This window comes from Aplidium turbinatum, chromosome 1 (genome assembly GCF_918807975.1).
Source record: "Aplidium turbinatum chromosome 1, kaAplTurb1.1, whole genome shotgun sequence".
NCBI classification, from domain to species: Eukaryota; Metazoa; Chordata; class Ascidiacea; order Aplousobranchia; family Polyclinidae; genus Aplidium; species Aplidium turbinatum.
Genome location: NC_137472.1, coordinates 21,852,762 through 21,869,572, shown reverse-complemented (window position 1 = coordinate 21,869,572; position 16,811 = coordinate 21,852,762). Strand labels below are relative to the sequence as shown.

Sequence of the window (16,811 nt, the reverse complement as noted above, 5' to 3'; positions counted from 1 at the left end):
GATAAATCTGCATCTGGCATTACAGAGTGCAAAAAACAGTGTTGCAGAACGCGTTTTCAAATATTAAATTCTCATCAGTGCAACTACGTTTATGAACGCAATAACAACGGTTAACTTTAAACTCAATACAATACATTACAAACATTATAAGGACATATTCTCAGTGTTCAATTGAATATTAATAAATCCAGAGACATCAGAATAGAAAATTAAATACAATGGATTGGCGGTGGCCGGTGGGAGACTTCTAAAATGGTTAACAGAAGGTGCGAAATCTACAATATTCCACTCCACAATGAATTGTTCAAACGTACCAGACTAAACTAAATTACCGTATAAACATGTTTCGCGGGCCGCACACAACTTAAAATTGGCACATCTTCGCGGGCCACATAATTTTTCTTCGCGGGCCACACGTTGCACACCCCTGCTCTAGTCACATGACATTGTGAAGTCAGTCGTATTAATCATAAACAGTGGGCTACAATAACATGAATAAAACCATGAAATCAACAACAAAAAAGAATCTCTATGTAATCTAAATAGTAACACACAGCTGACGGGAACCCTACATCTATGTCCAATTGTCCATCTAATCAACAAAAAATACATCCATGGGTAAGAAAGCACACAGTCTGTTCAGAAACTTAGTAGATTATCTGAGATAGAATTGGTGTCAATTATACAAAAAAATAAGCTTTTTATAGCACTAAGTGATGTTGATCACAGTAAACAAAACAGTTAAACTAGATAAAAACTCTGTAAGACGTTTTGTCTTTGCAACAACTGCAGCATGTTTTTCACTTAATTCTTAAGAAATTTTTCTTTTCTGAGCTCTGAAAAGCTGAACGTTTCTTGGCAAACTCAAGGTTAAAATATATTCAAGAGCAGTAGGTAGGCCTATAATTACTCTCTAAACAAAAACAATATGACGCTTTAATAGTGAAAAAAACTACAAAGTGCTATCGTATTCATATCGCCATAAAAATAAAGTAACTTAGCAGACTACACAAGATAACTTGGAAGTCACCAACACTGCTGCTAATTCCTTTACACCAAGCTCAGTTGCCACCTTGGCATTAAAAATTAACCTTGAAAGAAAAAAGAGGCATTTTGCAGAAACTTTAAAGGCTGAAAGAGAAAAATAATAACACAATCACATTTTTTCCACCTCTGGGGGGGGGGGCCTTCAAAAGAGGGGCCCAGGGCAACTGCACTCTCTGCCCTCCCCCCTAAATCCTGGCCTAAAAATGGGCTGATTTTCAGAACATACCGGTATTGGCAAATTCAATAAGAGGGTAACCCAGCTTTATTGTAACAAAATTAACCTTTTGTAACTTACATCTAGTCCACTATCTAACAAAAGTAACTGATTAAAGAAAAGCGTAACAAACAGTTTGACTAGCTACCACAACTTGCAAATTTAATTTAAAATGGACCCGTCTAGACGCACCACTGCTAGGAATATAGTTTGCACTGAGGGTATGACAACGCATATCCTAGTTTATATTATTTTTTCACAATTTTACTTGTGTACTGTGTAGCCTACACAAAAACTATTAAGAAGCAAAGTTGACTGCAGAAAAGATTTGAACCTTAATAGACCCATATATTACACCAAACTTGATCATAAAAACAAATTGTGTTCATTCTTTTGGGTTGACATTTTTTTCTCCTCTTTGGTGTCAATATAGGCTAATTCTACTAATATAATTTAATTTACATACATCCAGGACAGTTTCTTAGTGTATTTTCATTTAACTCAAACTATGTTTACACCGCATCAAATGATACAGTAGTTTTCATAAGAAAAAATGCCATGCTGGTTTAAAATTGCTTGTGGAGCAAATGAAAAAAAAACAGAAGAAAAAGGCTATAGCATTCAAAAGATTAATAATCTATAATCTAGTGTAATCTGATTGATTGATTCTAATCTATATATGCGGCAACTTACATTTCAAAAATCCTTCAGCATGTGTTGATTTTGGAGCTGATGTACTCCAACTGCTTCGTACACCCTCAGAACCTTTCTGCAATGTTGAGAATAATGAGAATAGCATCTGGCAAGACCTTTCCCGCAACTCTGTGCAATGAAGCGTGACGTTGAAAACATCACCTTGATTAGAGGGATTCCATGTTACGCTTCAATGCGCATTGAGAGGTTGAAGCGTTGCATGGAAACCAGGTACTGTATTACGAAACCCTCCGTTACCAGTCAAGTCAAGTTAGTTGCTTCGATGCTAAATATCTATGATGGAAGTGAATGACTGGGCAAAATCTTTACAACATTTACCATCGTTTGATATAAGATCAATATCAGACTGGATTGGACCATCTGCAAGACCTCTCAAAGGAGGTTACCAGTTTTTCATTGAAGATTATTTGCATGAAATTTTTACTAAACGTGGAAAAACTTTCACATCTGCAAGGCAAAATCCAGTCCCGGGGCAAAGTGTTGACTGAGTCAGAAAAAAACTGATAAACCGCATAAACTCACACATCAGATGAATCCAGTAAATACAGAAAGCAAAGTGCTCTTGTAAGGCAGGGTAAGTAAATGGTTGTATAGGCAATCTATAAAGCTAAATATTTCTTTCTATGTCATGTGAAAGTTTGGATGGGTGATATTAAATTGTAATGTAGGTAGTTGCAAATTAGTCTTTTTACACTTTTGAGGATTATTGTTTTATTAACCATATTATTGTTACTGCTGTAGCATAAGCCATGTGATATTACAGCTAACCCTATATGCGGTTTATGTAGCCTACCTACTGTAATATGGAGCAGTTTATGCTACTATCAGCAGTAGTGTACTAACATGGATAACTAAAACTAGGCCTACCACGTTTGGTTACATGGTAGGCTATAGCCTATATACTTTGTTCTGTTACCGTGCATAAACTTTTGTTTGGTATTAATTTGCATTTCTTTGTGTTGCAGACTTGGTGGTAGATGCAGTCACATTACTGCATTGCTATACAAGATGCATCATTTTCACATTCGTGATGTAAAAATGATCCCAGGAGCTTTATTCTGCACCAGCACAGAGCAACAGTGGCACAAACTAAGAGGCGATGCCATTTTTGCAGAACCAGTCACAAATTACATCTTTACAAGAGCGGAGACCGCCCGGACCAAACGGAGGGTGAAAAGCACCATCACATCAGTGACATCACACAGATTCGATGTCAGATGCAATGACCTTAAACGTCCCTTCCCCATAAACATTGGCTCGTGAAAAACACGTGAAATTCTGGGGGAACTCGTGTAATACTGGGGTACGTTCTTTTTACACCACTTTAACACGTGATTAACACGAGTTTTTTACACATGTCATCAATTGCAATAATGCTTTATATCATATTTGAAGCAAGTTTTTCAACTCTAGAATATCAATTGATACGTTTCATGTTAATATCTTTAAAAAATCTCTGTAGTTACTGTACATATTCCCTTTTTTCTGTATACTCACGTGTTTTTAACGTGTTATACACGTGTTTTTTACACGCCAGTAGCAAGTTTGTTTCATGTTATTTTTCTCGTTTAAAATATTTTTTCAACTCTAGTAGGCTATTTGATGCGTTTTATGTTAATATCTTCAAAAAATCTCTGCAGTTGCATATGCACTTTTTTCTGTGTACTCACGTGTTTTTAACGTGTTATACACGTGTTTTTTTACATGCCTGTAGCAATTTTGTTTTATGTTATTCTTCTTGTTTAAAATATTTTTTCAACTCTAGTAGGCTATTTGATGCGTTTTATGTTAATATCTTTAAAAAATCTCTGTAGTTACATATTCACTTTTTTCTGTATACTCACGTGTTTTTAACGTGTTATACACGTGTTTTTTACACGCCAGTAGCAAGTTTGTTTCATGTTATTCTTCTCGTTTAAAATATTTTTTCAACTTTAGTACGGTAGGCTATTTATTGATGCGTTTTATGTTAATACCTTCAAAAAATCTCTGCAGTTGCATATTCACTTTTTTCTGTATACTTACGTGTTTTTAACGTGTTATACACGTGTTTTTTTACACGCCAGTAAGAATTTTGTTTTATGTTATTTTTTTCGTTTAAAATATTTTTTCAACTCTAGTAAGCTATTTGATGCGTTTTATGTTAGTATCTTCAAAAAATCTCTGTAGTTGCATATTCACTTTTTTCTGTATGGTATAGGCTACTCACGTGTTTCTAACGTGTTATACACGTGTTCTTTACACGCCTGTAGCAATTTTGTTTTAAGTTATTTTTCTCGTTTAAAATAATTTTTCAACTCTAGTAGGCTAGGCTATTTGATGCGTTTTATGTTAATATCTTCAAAAAATCTCTGCAGTTGCATATTCACTTTTTTCTGTATACTCACGTGTTTTTAACGTGTTATACACGTGTTTTTTTATACGCCAATAGCTAAAAATAAAAGATTTGTTTCATTTTGTTTTTCTCGTTTGAAATAATCGATAATCTTTGGGCTGATAGTCCTTGGCCCCACAACGTAAATTTTGTTTTGGGGAAGCACATGTACGATAACTGGTTTATATTTTTTCAGCACTGCCTATTCTCCGACAGTTGTTACGTTGAGAATTGGCATTAAATAATCGTTTTCGTTTGGTCATTGTCTACAGTAGGAATTGTGAAAGTTAGGAATATTATATCTAATTTTCATTGTTACGACCGAATTTTCCCCCTTTCTTTTTCGTAAATATTGAATCACGGTTACCAGCGGTCACCTGATTTAAATCTGCCTAAAAGCGCAGGAAAGCAAAATTTCTTTCATTTTACCAAAAGATTTTGCACAGTTTGCACGAATCACTGTGAACATACCGAAACGTGCAGTCCAAGGATGCCAGAGCTTGGTTTTTCCACATGATCTGGGTTTTTTTGACCACATCTGGGTTTTAAGTTTTTTTTTCAAATTTAGGTAAATCTAGGTTTTTTGGTTTTTAACTTTGTACAGAGCTTGCACGGTATTAAGGCACTGGGATCCTCAGTAACTGGTCCACACTGCAACACAAAAATGATTTTAACTTTAAGATAATGTTTTTTGCATCAGCTACCGTACTGTAGTCAGTGAGGTACAGCTGGTATACAGTAGTGTAGTGAGTTGTTGTGAGCAGGTTTTAATTGATACATATATTTGTCATTTATTACGCTTCTCAGGGGTATTGGTATTAGGCTGCGTACCGTAAGCTATAAGACTCAAATACGACTGTTAGTGTAGATCTAATGTTATAAACTTAACTGAACTCTTCTACAGTACCGGTATACAAAAACGAGTGATAAAAATGAAAAACCCAAAAAGAAGCAAAAATTGTGGTAAGGACAAAAAGGACTGGCTAAAAGTTTCTGAATTCAAAGATTGGTTGCAAATGTAAGAAGACGCTTCAAATAAAAACAAGGAAGTGGCTGCGTTTACGGCGCCGTAAATACAGACGTTCCATGCCTTTTTTCTAGTCTTTACGTCGCTTTTAGTGCGCATGCGCGCTGTTGCTGAAAAAAGATGGATATATAACTAAATTCAACTGTTTTCACCAAGTGATTCAGTGGCGCATGCGGTCTGCATCAGATTCGTACTCCCAAGGATATGAGTTCGATACTTCCAAGAGGCGTGTTTTTTTTAAGCTAAATTCTCACCTGAAGTGACTCAATCGTTAGGCTGCGCATCACAACAAAAAAACAGTATATGACAAACATAGCAGAGATCTAGAAAAAGGTAGAAGCGACAAAACGCGGACGTTATACCGTGCATGATACCAGATAGCCGAGTGGTGAGAACGTCTGCGCGGCGTTTGAAAGAACGCGGCTGTGTCTCGGTAAAGACACTTAATGGCAAGCCAAAATAAGGGGAACAGCTGACTCGAAGACTAAATATCACTTCGCTGCTTCCTGTTGCCTGTTGTATCGCATCTGTGATCGCAGTGTAGGCTACTGTATGTTATCGCGGGTGGCGACGATGTCGTCCCCTGCCGATGTCGTACCCCCGATGTCGTACCCTCATACATCGGGACGCGCAATAATTTACGCCGGCAAAAAAAAGCTTCAGATGCGGCGCGCTGTTGGATTTCAGCTCGAGCGTCAATGCCCATGTCGTCTCCAGTGAGTGATCATGAATCACGCTGCCGAACAGACTTCAAAATGCGGCGGGCTGTTGCATTTCAGCTCGAGCGTCAATGCTCACGTTATTCTTTCAGTTTGGTACAACTTGTGGGATTAGTTGATGAACAAACAATTTTTTTTTTGTTCAGATGAACAAACAATTTTTTTTTTGTTCAGATGAACAAACAAATTATTTTAATTTCAAAAATAAAAATTAATTTCTAGGGTAATTTTTTTTCAAATGTCCGCTAGCCAGGGTTAATTATTTTGTTGCTGACGAGTAAACAGTTTGTTTATTTATTATTATTTCTTTAAAATAACATAACCTACGGATACGGTAGCCCACTGCTACGAGAGGCGGATCTATGCAAAATGGCGCCCATGGCAAAGTTTAAATGTGCGCCCTTTTTAACAATTTAAGTTAAATATTGCATACAAGTCTTTTATGAACAAATCGTGAAGAAAATAAATCAATGTATTATTGCCGTTTTATAATGTTCAAAGGCAGTCACGAGAGATTGTTTCGTCATGCAAATTTTGTTCTCTCTGCAGAGCTAATCAATTTGATAGAATGCTGCGCTATTGCGCTTTTCCAAGTTATTTCTAACATAAAAACTAGCCAACGCGGCTTATTACTTTTTCATCTGACGCTGTGTGTGTATAGTCTACTGTAGCCTACTATACCAAGTAAATTATTGGACAAAATCAATCGGACATAAGCTTGTCTGCTTGACTTTTCAGCTTCTGCTGCTTGCAAGTCTCGTCTCTTTCGCCCTTCAGCCCCACTTTCCTTTTTCTTTGTATTGGTTTGTTTCAGAGTCTAAAAGGGCAAGTAAAAGTTAAATTTAAAAAATCCTTGGTCGATAATTACAATATATAGCCTAGGCATACGCAAAATGTTTTCGTAGTTCTTTACGTAGGCCTAGCCAACTTAATTAAAAATTCATCTCAATAGAGCACTGTGTTGATGCAACCGGCGGTGACCGACCTGTAGATAGGGGTATTTTTGTCTGATAACTGTGGATAAAAATAAAACGACCCAAGTCCGGCAGATTTTTTCAAAAACTAATATTAATTAATTTAATTTGTCGCTGACATTTGTTGGCATGTCGGCGGGTTTTGTAACCGTTGGGTTATAGCCTATGCTAACTTGAGATTGAAGAAACTGATAGCGAATCAATCCCAACATTGGTGTGGAGGCTACTAGCTACTAAGAATTGCGTTCATTTTATCCGTTTGACAACTTGAGGAAGTTAGGTAAAAGTACGGTACCGTATATTTATAAAGCACAGCTTGTGAAGTTGTCAATGAACCTCAAAACTTCAGACTGCTTAGTGCTAGGCAGTGCCAGCACAGCACGTAAAAGAAATCATACCTAGCATAATTCTTGGTCTCAAAATTTTACATAATGATGCTTATAGGCTCAATAATACTTCAATGCTAATTTCTTCCTAGAACAGACTGAGTGCTCTGGTCAGGACAAATTGAAGTCATACAACAGATTGGATTTATAAATTCTTATAAAAATGAATAAGTAAGTACTGGAGCTACTTCTAAGCTTCAACTAATCGCTGCTTAGCGACTTTACTAAACTTCCAATTTTTAAATGGCAAAATCGTCATTTCCGTAGGGTGGCAAATGACTAGGTCGTCTCGTTGTCTCCCTGTCGGTATGGAAACTTGTGTAACTTTTGCATTGTGTATATTACTTGCATATTTCCAACATGTAGGCCTACTGTACTATGTTCCTGTTACTGACAAATAAACCATTGATTGATTGATTCCAATTGTTGCTGACTGAATGTAAAGTGAGCCAGGAGAGGCACAATGTTGCTTTTTCAACGTCCATTGTTTGACAATGGCTACAGTAAAGAGTGACCCTTTTTGATGTTTGTTGGGCGCAAATTAGATTTTGAAGAAAGTATAACTCACAAATTTTATTTTTTACCAACCGATTTTTGCGCCCAAGGCTCGAGCCATGCCTGCCATACCCTAGGTAAGCTACACCACTGCAGTGCTACGGCCTCTAGGGGAACGAAGTCGTAAAAATGTGGCTTGTAATTCTGTTCACTTCCGTTTAATTGTGTGTCTGAAAATACGTTATCAATGGAAAATTACCATCACAGAAATGAAGAAGAGCAAATTCTAAAATTAGTTTGCAGTCATTATGTGTTTATATCTTGACCTAGCCTATAGCATAAATTTCAAGCTAATACCTGTCCGCTTACAACAGTTAGCTTTGTTTTCTAAGTAGGCTAGTCCTAGGCCTATGTTGACTTGCGAACAAGGCGGACTATATAGAAAGCAGTATAGACTATATAGAAAACAAATGCGAACCATCGATGCAGTGCAGTAACGTGGCACCTTTTTTTAACATTATTGTTAAGCAGAAGCGCTATGTTCTTTGCTTGGATTCGCTATCATGCAATAGGCCAAATGCAAAAAAGTAATGCTTTGAATGATAATCAAGACATAAAATAGCCCAGTCAAGCCTAACAGTAAGAATATAGCTAAAACAGATCGAAATCTATAGAAAATAATTTCAAAATCGCAACCTAGTTAAGCTTTTATTTAACAACGTTTCTACTTTCAACAACGCGTTATCATTTCTCACTATGCGGCCCGTGGAGTTTTTCTCAGACCCTAATGTGGCCCTTCATGTTTGCAGTCTTGGACCACCCTGGTTTACACAATTGTTTTTTTTAGTCACACGTTAACTGAGGTTTACTCTAGCCTAGCTTTTTTCTGTTTTTATGGTTTTAGCTTTCAAAGTAGCAGTTCAGATTTTCAAAGTAGGCTACTTATTAAAAAGTAACAGTTGAGCACATCTCTAATCTACATTACCAGATAACGTAGGACCACACTTGTTGCATGTCATAGTTAATGTTTTTGCTAGCTGTTTCTGTGTTTTTTGTCGTAGGTTAGATATGTTTACTTTCGCCATTTATTGCGTTTATTTATTGTCCGCCCCGTTAGCTCAGTTATGCGCCGGCTCAAGATCACGCGGCGCAAGCTCGACGCTCGGGATGTGCGCTTGAGCAACGCATTTCAGGACTGCTCTCCATTCAGCGGGCCCTAGTGAATGGAATAATTTCTCGGCAACAACACATCAACAATCGGAAAACTTCACTCTGCCAATCTCGGTGACCGGCCCTGCGTCAAGAGCCACTGCAAGTACGCGTAACTACGGTACCAGGAATAACCAATCAAGGCTTTGTCAGTCCGAGGATAAAGATTCAAAACCAAAGAACCAATTTGCAGTGGGCTACGTTAGCGATGTGAAAATAAATGCTCATGAAAAGAAATTGAGTGTTGACTCAGTGGCGTAGCTTGGAAATGTGCCGCCCGGGGCGGATTCAGATTTAGCGCGTTGGGCGTTGGGCTTAGCGCGTTGGGCTCGCAGTCGAGAGCCTGCATGTTCGACTCCAGCCACCCGCACTTGCTGTTGTTTCTCTGGGCAAGAAACTTTACGATAATTGCCTCTACCCAGTGATCGATTTCGAGTAATGGGTAGTACCAAATTTAAGTCATAAGTAGAGTAGACAACCGGAAACAGACATTGCCGTCGGCTGCAGCGTGGGTCAGGTGTGCGTCGGAAGGCGTACACCGATGCATAGCGCTCAAGTGCGCTTTCCCGCAATGCAGGATAAAGATAATAAAACAAACAAAACAAGTATGTGAAAATGAAATGCGTTTTTTTATCAGATTATAATCAAAATTAAAAATCGTAGTCTTAAAGTGCCACCCCCAGACGTGCCGCCCGGGGCGGTCTGTCCCCCCCCCCCCTTAGCTACGCCACAGTGTTGATTGCAAGAACATGAAATCCATGTTCTTCGGACAAGAAAGCAATGCGAAATTCATGAGGAATCAGAACAGGGCAAGAAAGATTTTTTTGTTTTCAATTCAGTTTTATTCTTCTTTGTATAAGTGATGATAAGTTGAACAATATTGTAACGAGTAAAACAGTAATGATAAATTTAACAATAGAGTACAGGAACAAAACCAACAAAAGAAAAAGGTAGCAAAAATTTCGTTTCGATTTGAATAAGTTCGTTTCGAAAAACCATAATTTTTACCTACATTTAAATGGACAAAAAAAGTTGAACATCTGGCAACAGGGACGACATCGACGTGGGACGACATCGGCAGGGGACGACATCGGGGGGACGACATGTCCAGGGGACGACATCGGTGGCATTCTGTTATCGCAATGGGCGCAAATGAAAACCCGATTATTATTATAAAGCAGGACAATCAGTTTAAAATATGGTGTCGTCGTCGTGTGAGCCTCTGGGGCCGAGGGTCTATCCTTTTACCACCCCAGATTCACGATGTTCCCGGACTACACTGGGTCATTATTTGTCAGCTGTCCCAGCCAGTTAACCCACCATCTCAGATTGTTTTGACATTTTATCAGCAGATTAAGCTCAAAACACTGAACTCAACAAAAAAAATTTTTTTGAAATCCATTATTGTTTGGTGAAGTTATGCGAGTTTGAAATTTTGCATTTATTGTGATCACTCAACCAGAACGCTTGCCTCCATTTACTAGTACGAACACTAAAAATTCAATTTCTTATAATCTGATTATGTTATTACCTTTAAATTTAGCAAGGGCTGTGTCTAGGTCCTACTTGATAAGCTTATAAATGTTTAAGCACTTTTTGCATGTGGCCTGCATAGTTAAGGGGTAAAGATGGAGGTGTATCCATAATGTGCACTCATGCGTAACAACAATTTTAAACTGCTATATCTACATGAGCACACCAGCTAGAACTGCAAGAGTGGGCTCAAATGAAAGCTATTAAATAGCAGTTTATTGCTTCCAAAAATCTTGATTGCTTATTGTGCCTTATTCGTTTTGGAGACAAAATAATAATGAGATTTTATTTCCAGATAACTTGCGCCAACAATAGGGTGCACACAACCCCCCTTTTGTTTACTTTTTGTACTATTGACTTGTAAATTTGTGAGAATGTGCCACTACCCAAGAAACTTTGCTGGACTAAAAATCAGTAAAATTGGGACACTTTTAAGTGGGCCACCATCCCATTCAAACTTTTAGGGTTGCCATTTGGTTAATATTGAATTATTTTCACATTTCTTAGCAGAATTAGTGTGTTTCAACAACATAATATGCATCAAACTCATAAAAGTATGCCTGTGCGACTATTTATTCTACAGGGAATTAAAAGAATATGCTTGTCTGTACGAGATCTCTGTGAATTGACATTTTTAAACGCTGCAATAGCTAAAAATACAACTCCAGTGAGTGGAAGTGGTCTAAAATACTAATTTCGCACTGGAAATAGATCAAATACATATAGAAAGCTAACAATAATGAGTTTGCTACAAAAAAGCCTGGTATTGAATCTGTAGCCTATAACAGTAACTGCAAACTTTTACTAACATATTTTGTAACAGAAAGCAATGTGATCGGCTAGCCTAATCTGTGCAAGAGAATATTAGTTTTTTCTCTTTCTCAAATTAGGTGCGTCTTTTCGGTTGGCTTCCACTATTTGTAAAGTGTTTTGATAGTATTTCTTGTTTCTGGCACTATGTAGGTAATCGGTGCTCAGCTTAACTCCACGTTCAGCCACATCTTTTGTGACATTGATGGAACCAACAGCTTTCTAGTGAGACTCTGATTCAGACCAATTCTCTACTGGTAAAAGAAGAAAATCATCATTTATCTCTAAAACAGAAAAAAAAACCGAGAGTCCTTTGTGATAAAATCTGTCAGTTTTGATTCCAGATTGATTTCTGATGGAAACGTGGTTTTCCGTAGCCAGTGCCAACCCGATCTGCTGGTGTAAAAACAGGATCTTTAGGTTTTACGCGTATAAGTTCATCAGCCATCTGATGTTTTTCCTCTTCCTGAAATTCAGAGCTGAACAGTGCGAGTGGTACCATCTCAGCAGAGAGATACCAAAAGTGATGTTTGAAGCTACATTCAACAGCATCTGATATTAACTTATGCACTGCTTCATATCTGAGAAAGTTCTTGTACATAGTCAAACAGTTCCAAGGAGCATCTACAGCAACTCATTTTACCTCATTACAAGGATAAGATTTTGCATTGCTTAAGTGTTACAATTCGAAAAGCACAGCCTTGGCTCTATAGAGTCTATACTAAATTATGGAAAACGACATTCAAATTTCATGCATCCTACATTCAGAAGACACCAAATAAGCATTGACGATATTTTGCGACTGAGATCTTCTCAGCCATTGCTTTCCAATGATGTATTACACATGCAAATACCACCTGTGCTCTTCGAGTAAATAGTATTCAAAAATTGGGTCACGCATGAGTGATTTTGAGGACCACTTTCTTTCTTTACCCCCAAATTGGGGTAAGCACATGAATTTTTTGCAATTTTTCTTCATAAGTAAAGAAACGATAAAAGAGGTAACCTTTTTTCAAGATTTCATTATAATAAAACAATTATATACTAAGAAAGTAATTTGGTTTTGAAGTTAGTTAATAACTTTTATATTAATTGTTCCGCTTCATTGACCACAAAAGTAGCCATTTTATATTGGCTTTAACTTCGTCAAACCTTAACCATTTTCCAAAAAAATTAGTTCTCTGGAATCAGCACGAAAAGTTCTTCCTGCATATTAAATTTGTGCAAAATCTGAGATGTTGGGTTAAAATTTCCATTTTTTTCCTTGGGACAGTTGACATGGAATGACCCCACTGGAAGGCTACTAGAGAGCAGGCAGTCTTTGGTTTCGTCATCCATGACACGCAGACCTTAGTTCAACTCTCCGTTAGGTGGCTTGAAGATGGAACAGTCATTGATGATGTGGTCTGCGGTCTGTTTCTCGTCACCACATTCACAGAAGGAGGAAGAGGCCATTCCCCATTGGTGCATGGTTGAGCGGAAAAGCCCGACGTCCTGTCCTGGTATAGTGTTAGGCCGATTGGGCGTGTGTCGGCGATGAACGAATAGAGTTTGGCGGCGCTTGACTTCCATGCAGAACTCCATTTAGGCCTATGGTCCGCCCAAGCAGCCGCAGAGACGTCTTGTTCTCAAACCTTTAGTTAGGCTACGTTACGATTCAATCGTTAGGCTACCGGTACGCATTTTTATGGCCGTTCAGTTTAGTTTGTTTTTAGTTCTGACCATCACAACGAAAAATCAGTTTAAAATATGGCACGGTCGTAAACACCTAAAAATTTTATCAATAAGTTATAGAATTTTAAAGAAAAATAAACTCACTAGCCTTTTTTTTCTTTCTAAATTTATAAAAAAAATTATTAAGGTGTTCGACCGTGCCATATTTTAAACTGATTTTTCGTTGTGATGGTCAGAACTAAAAACAAACTAAACTGTTTCTGTTTTTGTTTTATTTTTTTGCTATTTGTTTTTTGGGTTTTGTGGCCGTGCTAACTACTGATATAGCCTACTACATAATTTTTCATTCAGGCACGTTTTAAACCTTTCAAGGTTTTGCCACCTTTTCCCGTTCGTTAACGTGCTGGTAGGTTTATATCGATTTTTGTAGTTAGTATCTTTTTCGTCCCGGACGCGTTAATGACGAAAAATAAAATGATTGATTGATTGATTGAACGGCCACAAAAATGCGTAGCCTAACGATTGAATCGTAACGTAGCCTAACTAAAGGTTTGAGAACAAGACGTCTCTGCGGCTGCTTGGGCGGACCATAAATGGAGTTCTGAATGGAAGTCAAGCGCCACCAAACTCTATTCGTTCATCCCCGACGCCGACACACGCCCAATCGGCCTAACACTATACCAGGACAGGACGTCGGGCTTTTCCGCTCAACCATGCACCAATGGGGAATGGCCTCTTCCTCCTTCTGTGAATGTGGTGCCGAGGAACAGACCGCAGACCACATCATCAATGACTGTTCCATCTTCAAGCCACCTAACGGAGTGGAAGGTCTGTGTGTCATGGATGACGAAACCAAAGACTGGCTGCTCTCTAGCCTTCCAGTGTAGTCCGGGAACATCGTGAATCTGGGGTGGTAAAAGGATAGACACTCGGCCCCAGAGGCTCACACGACGACGACGTCATATTACTGATTGTCCTGCTTTATAATAATAATCGGGTTTTTATTTGCGCCCATTGCGATAACATACAGTAGCCTACACTGCGATCACAGATGCGATACAACAGACAACAGGAAGCAGCGAAGTGACATTTAGTCTTCGAGTCAGCTGTTCCCCTTATTTTGGCTTGCCATTAAGTGTCGTTACCGAGACACAGCCGCGTTCTTTCGAACGCCGCGCAGACGTTCTCGGCTATCTGGTATCATGCACGGTATAACGTCCGCGTTTTGTCGCTTCTACCTTTTTCTAGATCTCTGCTATGTTTGTCATATACTGTTTTTTCGTTGTGATGTTCAAAAAAACACGCCTCTTGGAAGTATCGAACTCATATCCTTGTGAATAAGAATCAGACGCAAACCGCATGCGCCACGGAATCACTTGGTGAAAACAGTTGAATTTAGTTATATATCCATCTTTTTTCAGCAACAGCGCGCATGCGCACTAAAAGCGACGTAAAGACTAGAAAAAAGGCATGGAACGGCTGTATTTACGGCGCCGTAAACGCAGCCACCAAACTCTATTGTAAAGTTGAAAAGCTAAACTGAAAAATGTTAATAAATCAATGTTGTTAGCTCACAGCAAGACTGAAAAACACAAACAAAACTACAGTGCTGCTAAGTCTCATGTGAAAATCAATACCTTTTTAACACAAAATTTAGCCACGCAGTCAGATCAAATTGCCAAAGCAGAAGCATTGCTTGCTGGTTATTTTTCTGAGCATCATGTACCATTCACTCACATTAATCATCTTGTTGATGTTTATAGGAAAGCATTTCCTGATAGTGCGATGTGAGCGAAAGTGAATTTTCCTTGGGTATTTTTTTTCTTACTGTAATACCAAAACTTAACAATTTTTGTTGCATCTTGCTGTAATAGCCTACTTGTATAATCTAATTTAGTAACCAACCTTGCCTCAATTAACTCAGTTAACTAACCAACCTCATTATTACTCGAAGATCAAAGCCAGACATTGTGACGTAAACTTGAACTAAATTGCGCGTGATTAGTGTAGAAGTACCTGTACTCTCATCGATTCTTAGCGAAGAATTCACCTTTGTTACGCTGATTCAATGTCATCAATCGTTAAAGCAACGTAAATATCGAAAGTTTTCCTTCTTGAATGGAAGCTAAGGGATACAGTATTCACATTTTCTAGATGTGCGCTAGAATGCGCTGGAAAATATATTATTGCAACAATTGTTCATTCGGATGCAACCTAGTTTGTACCTTGAAAAGATCGAGAGAAAAAATTAAAAAAAGCGAAAGTCGCTGATCGCAGCTTCCACAAACATTTTAAAATTTTCCCCCTGAAAAGATCGAGAGAAAGATAGCACAAAGCCGAAATCGCTGATTGCAGTTTCCGCAAACATTTTTCCGCAGTTTCCGCTAACCCTAACCATAGACTAATATGCTCTAACCTTAACTGATCGCAGTTTCCGCAAACATTTTCCCGTAGTTTTCGCTAACCCTTACCCTAACTCTAGTCTCTTACCATAGAGTAATCTATGCTCTAACCCTAACTCTCGCTGATCGCAGTTTCTGCTTACCCTAACAATCGAGTAATCTATGCTCTCTAACCCTCGCTGATCGCAGTTTCTGCAAACATTTTTCCGCAGTTTCCGCTAACCTTTACCCTAAGCATAGAGTAATCTATGCTCTAACCCTAACCCTATTTTTCGCAGCAGACAAAATAAAAAGTTTCTCTCTCTCTCTCTCTCTCGCTGATCGCAGTTCCCGCAAATATTTTTCCGCAGTTTCCACTAACCCTAACCCTCGAGTTTGTTTGCGGAAACTCCAATCAGCGAGTTCGGCTTTGTGCTATTAAACTGCGATCAGCGACTTCGGCTTTTTTTAATTTTTTCTCTCGATCTTTTCAGGGTACGAACTGATGGTACGAACTGTTCAGGGTACGCACTAGGTTGCACCTGTTTGTGCTATGCAATTGACGATTCGTATCGCTAGTTCCTGTGTTATTTCTCGGCGGACAAATATGACTGATCTAGATGGTACTTTCCGAATTTCGAGGCCTGAGTCTACATTATAAAGCTTGGCGATATACAATGGCAGATAGACGCAAACAAACATCAACGCTGACAAACAAACATCAGCATTTTGAATGTAAGCAATCGGTCGGCTAGAAAGTTTGCCCCCCCCGGCAATTTTCAAACCCGGCACCTATGTAAATCATACTTATAAACCATAACATTGACCCAGTGCTACATAGCACACTTTAAACCTTTGAGTTTTATCACCTTTTCCTGCTCATTGACATGTTTATGTACCGTACTGTACCATTTATTGCAACTTGGCATTACTTCTTTTTGTCCCGGTACTTTTTGTAATTACAAAAAACAAAATGAATGCATTAAGGGAAGGTGTCTTACAAAATTTGTGGTGCTTTTATGCTTGCTGTAGACAGTGCATTTATTTCAATTGTACGAATAGTTTTACTGAATTAGCCTATCATTTAATGTGCACCGTGCAGTCTTGAGTAATAACACTAATTGAAAATACTTTAGGTGTCTATGTTAAGTAATAAGTAAGTCCAGTCTATTTTGTGCTAGTGTAAATTAAAAATATGAACACTACGAGAGCATTTGCGGTCGTTGACTTCATATCAAGAGGTGAAGTTGATCT

At 38.3% G+C, this 16,811-nt stretch overlaps 1 protein-coding gene across 3 annotated transcripts in view; it reads right to left on the bottom strand.

The window, feature by feature from the left end:
* LOC145770856 (double-strand break repair protein MRE11-like) overlaps positions 1 to 2,037 on the bottom strand; it is a 37,004-nt gene extending 34,967 nt beyond the window's left edge. For all 3 annotated transcript variants that reach the window (XM_082582607.1, XM_082582599.1, XM_082582615.1), the window contains exon 1: positions 1,955 to 2,037. In XM_082582607.1, the coding sequence (XP_082438733.1) occupies positions 1,955 to 1,956 (2 nt within the window). In that variant the 5' untranslated portion in view covers positions 1,957 to 2,037. The remainder of the gene's footprint in view (positions 1 to 1,954) is intronic.
* Positions 2,038 to 16,811: the final 14,774 nt, after the last annotated feature.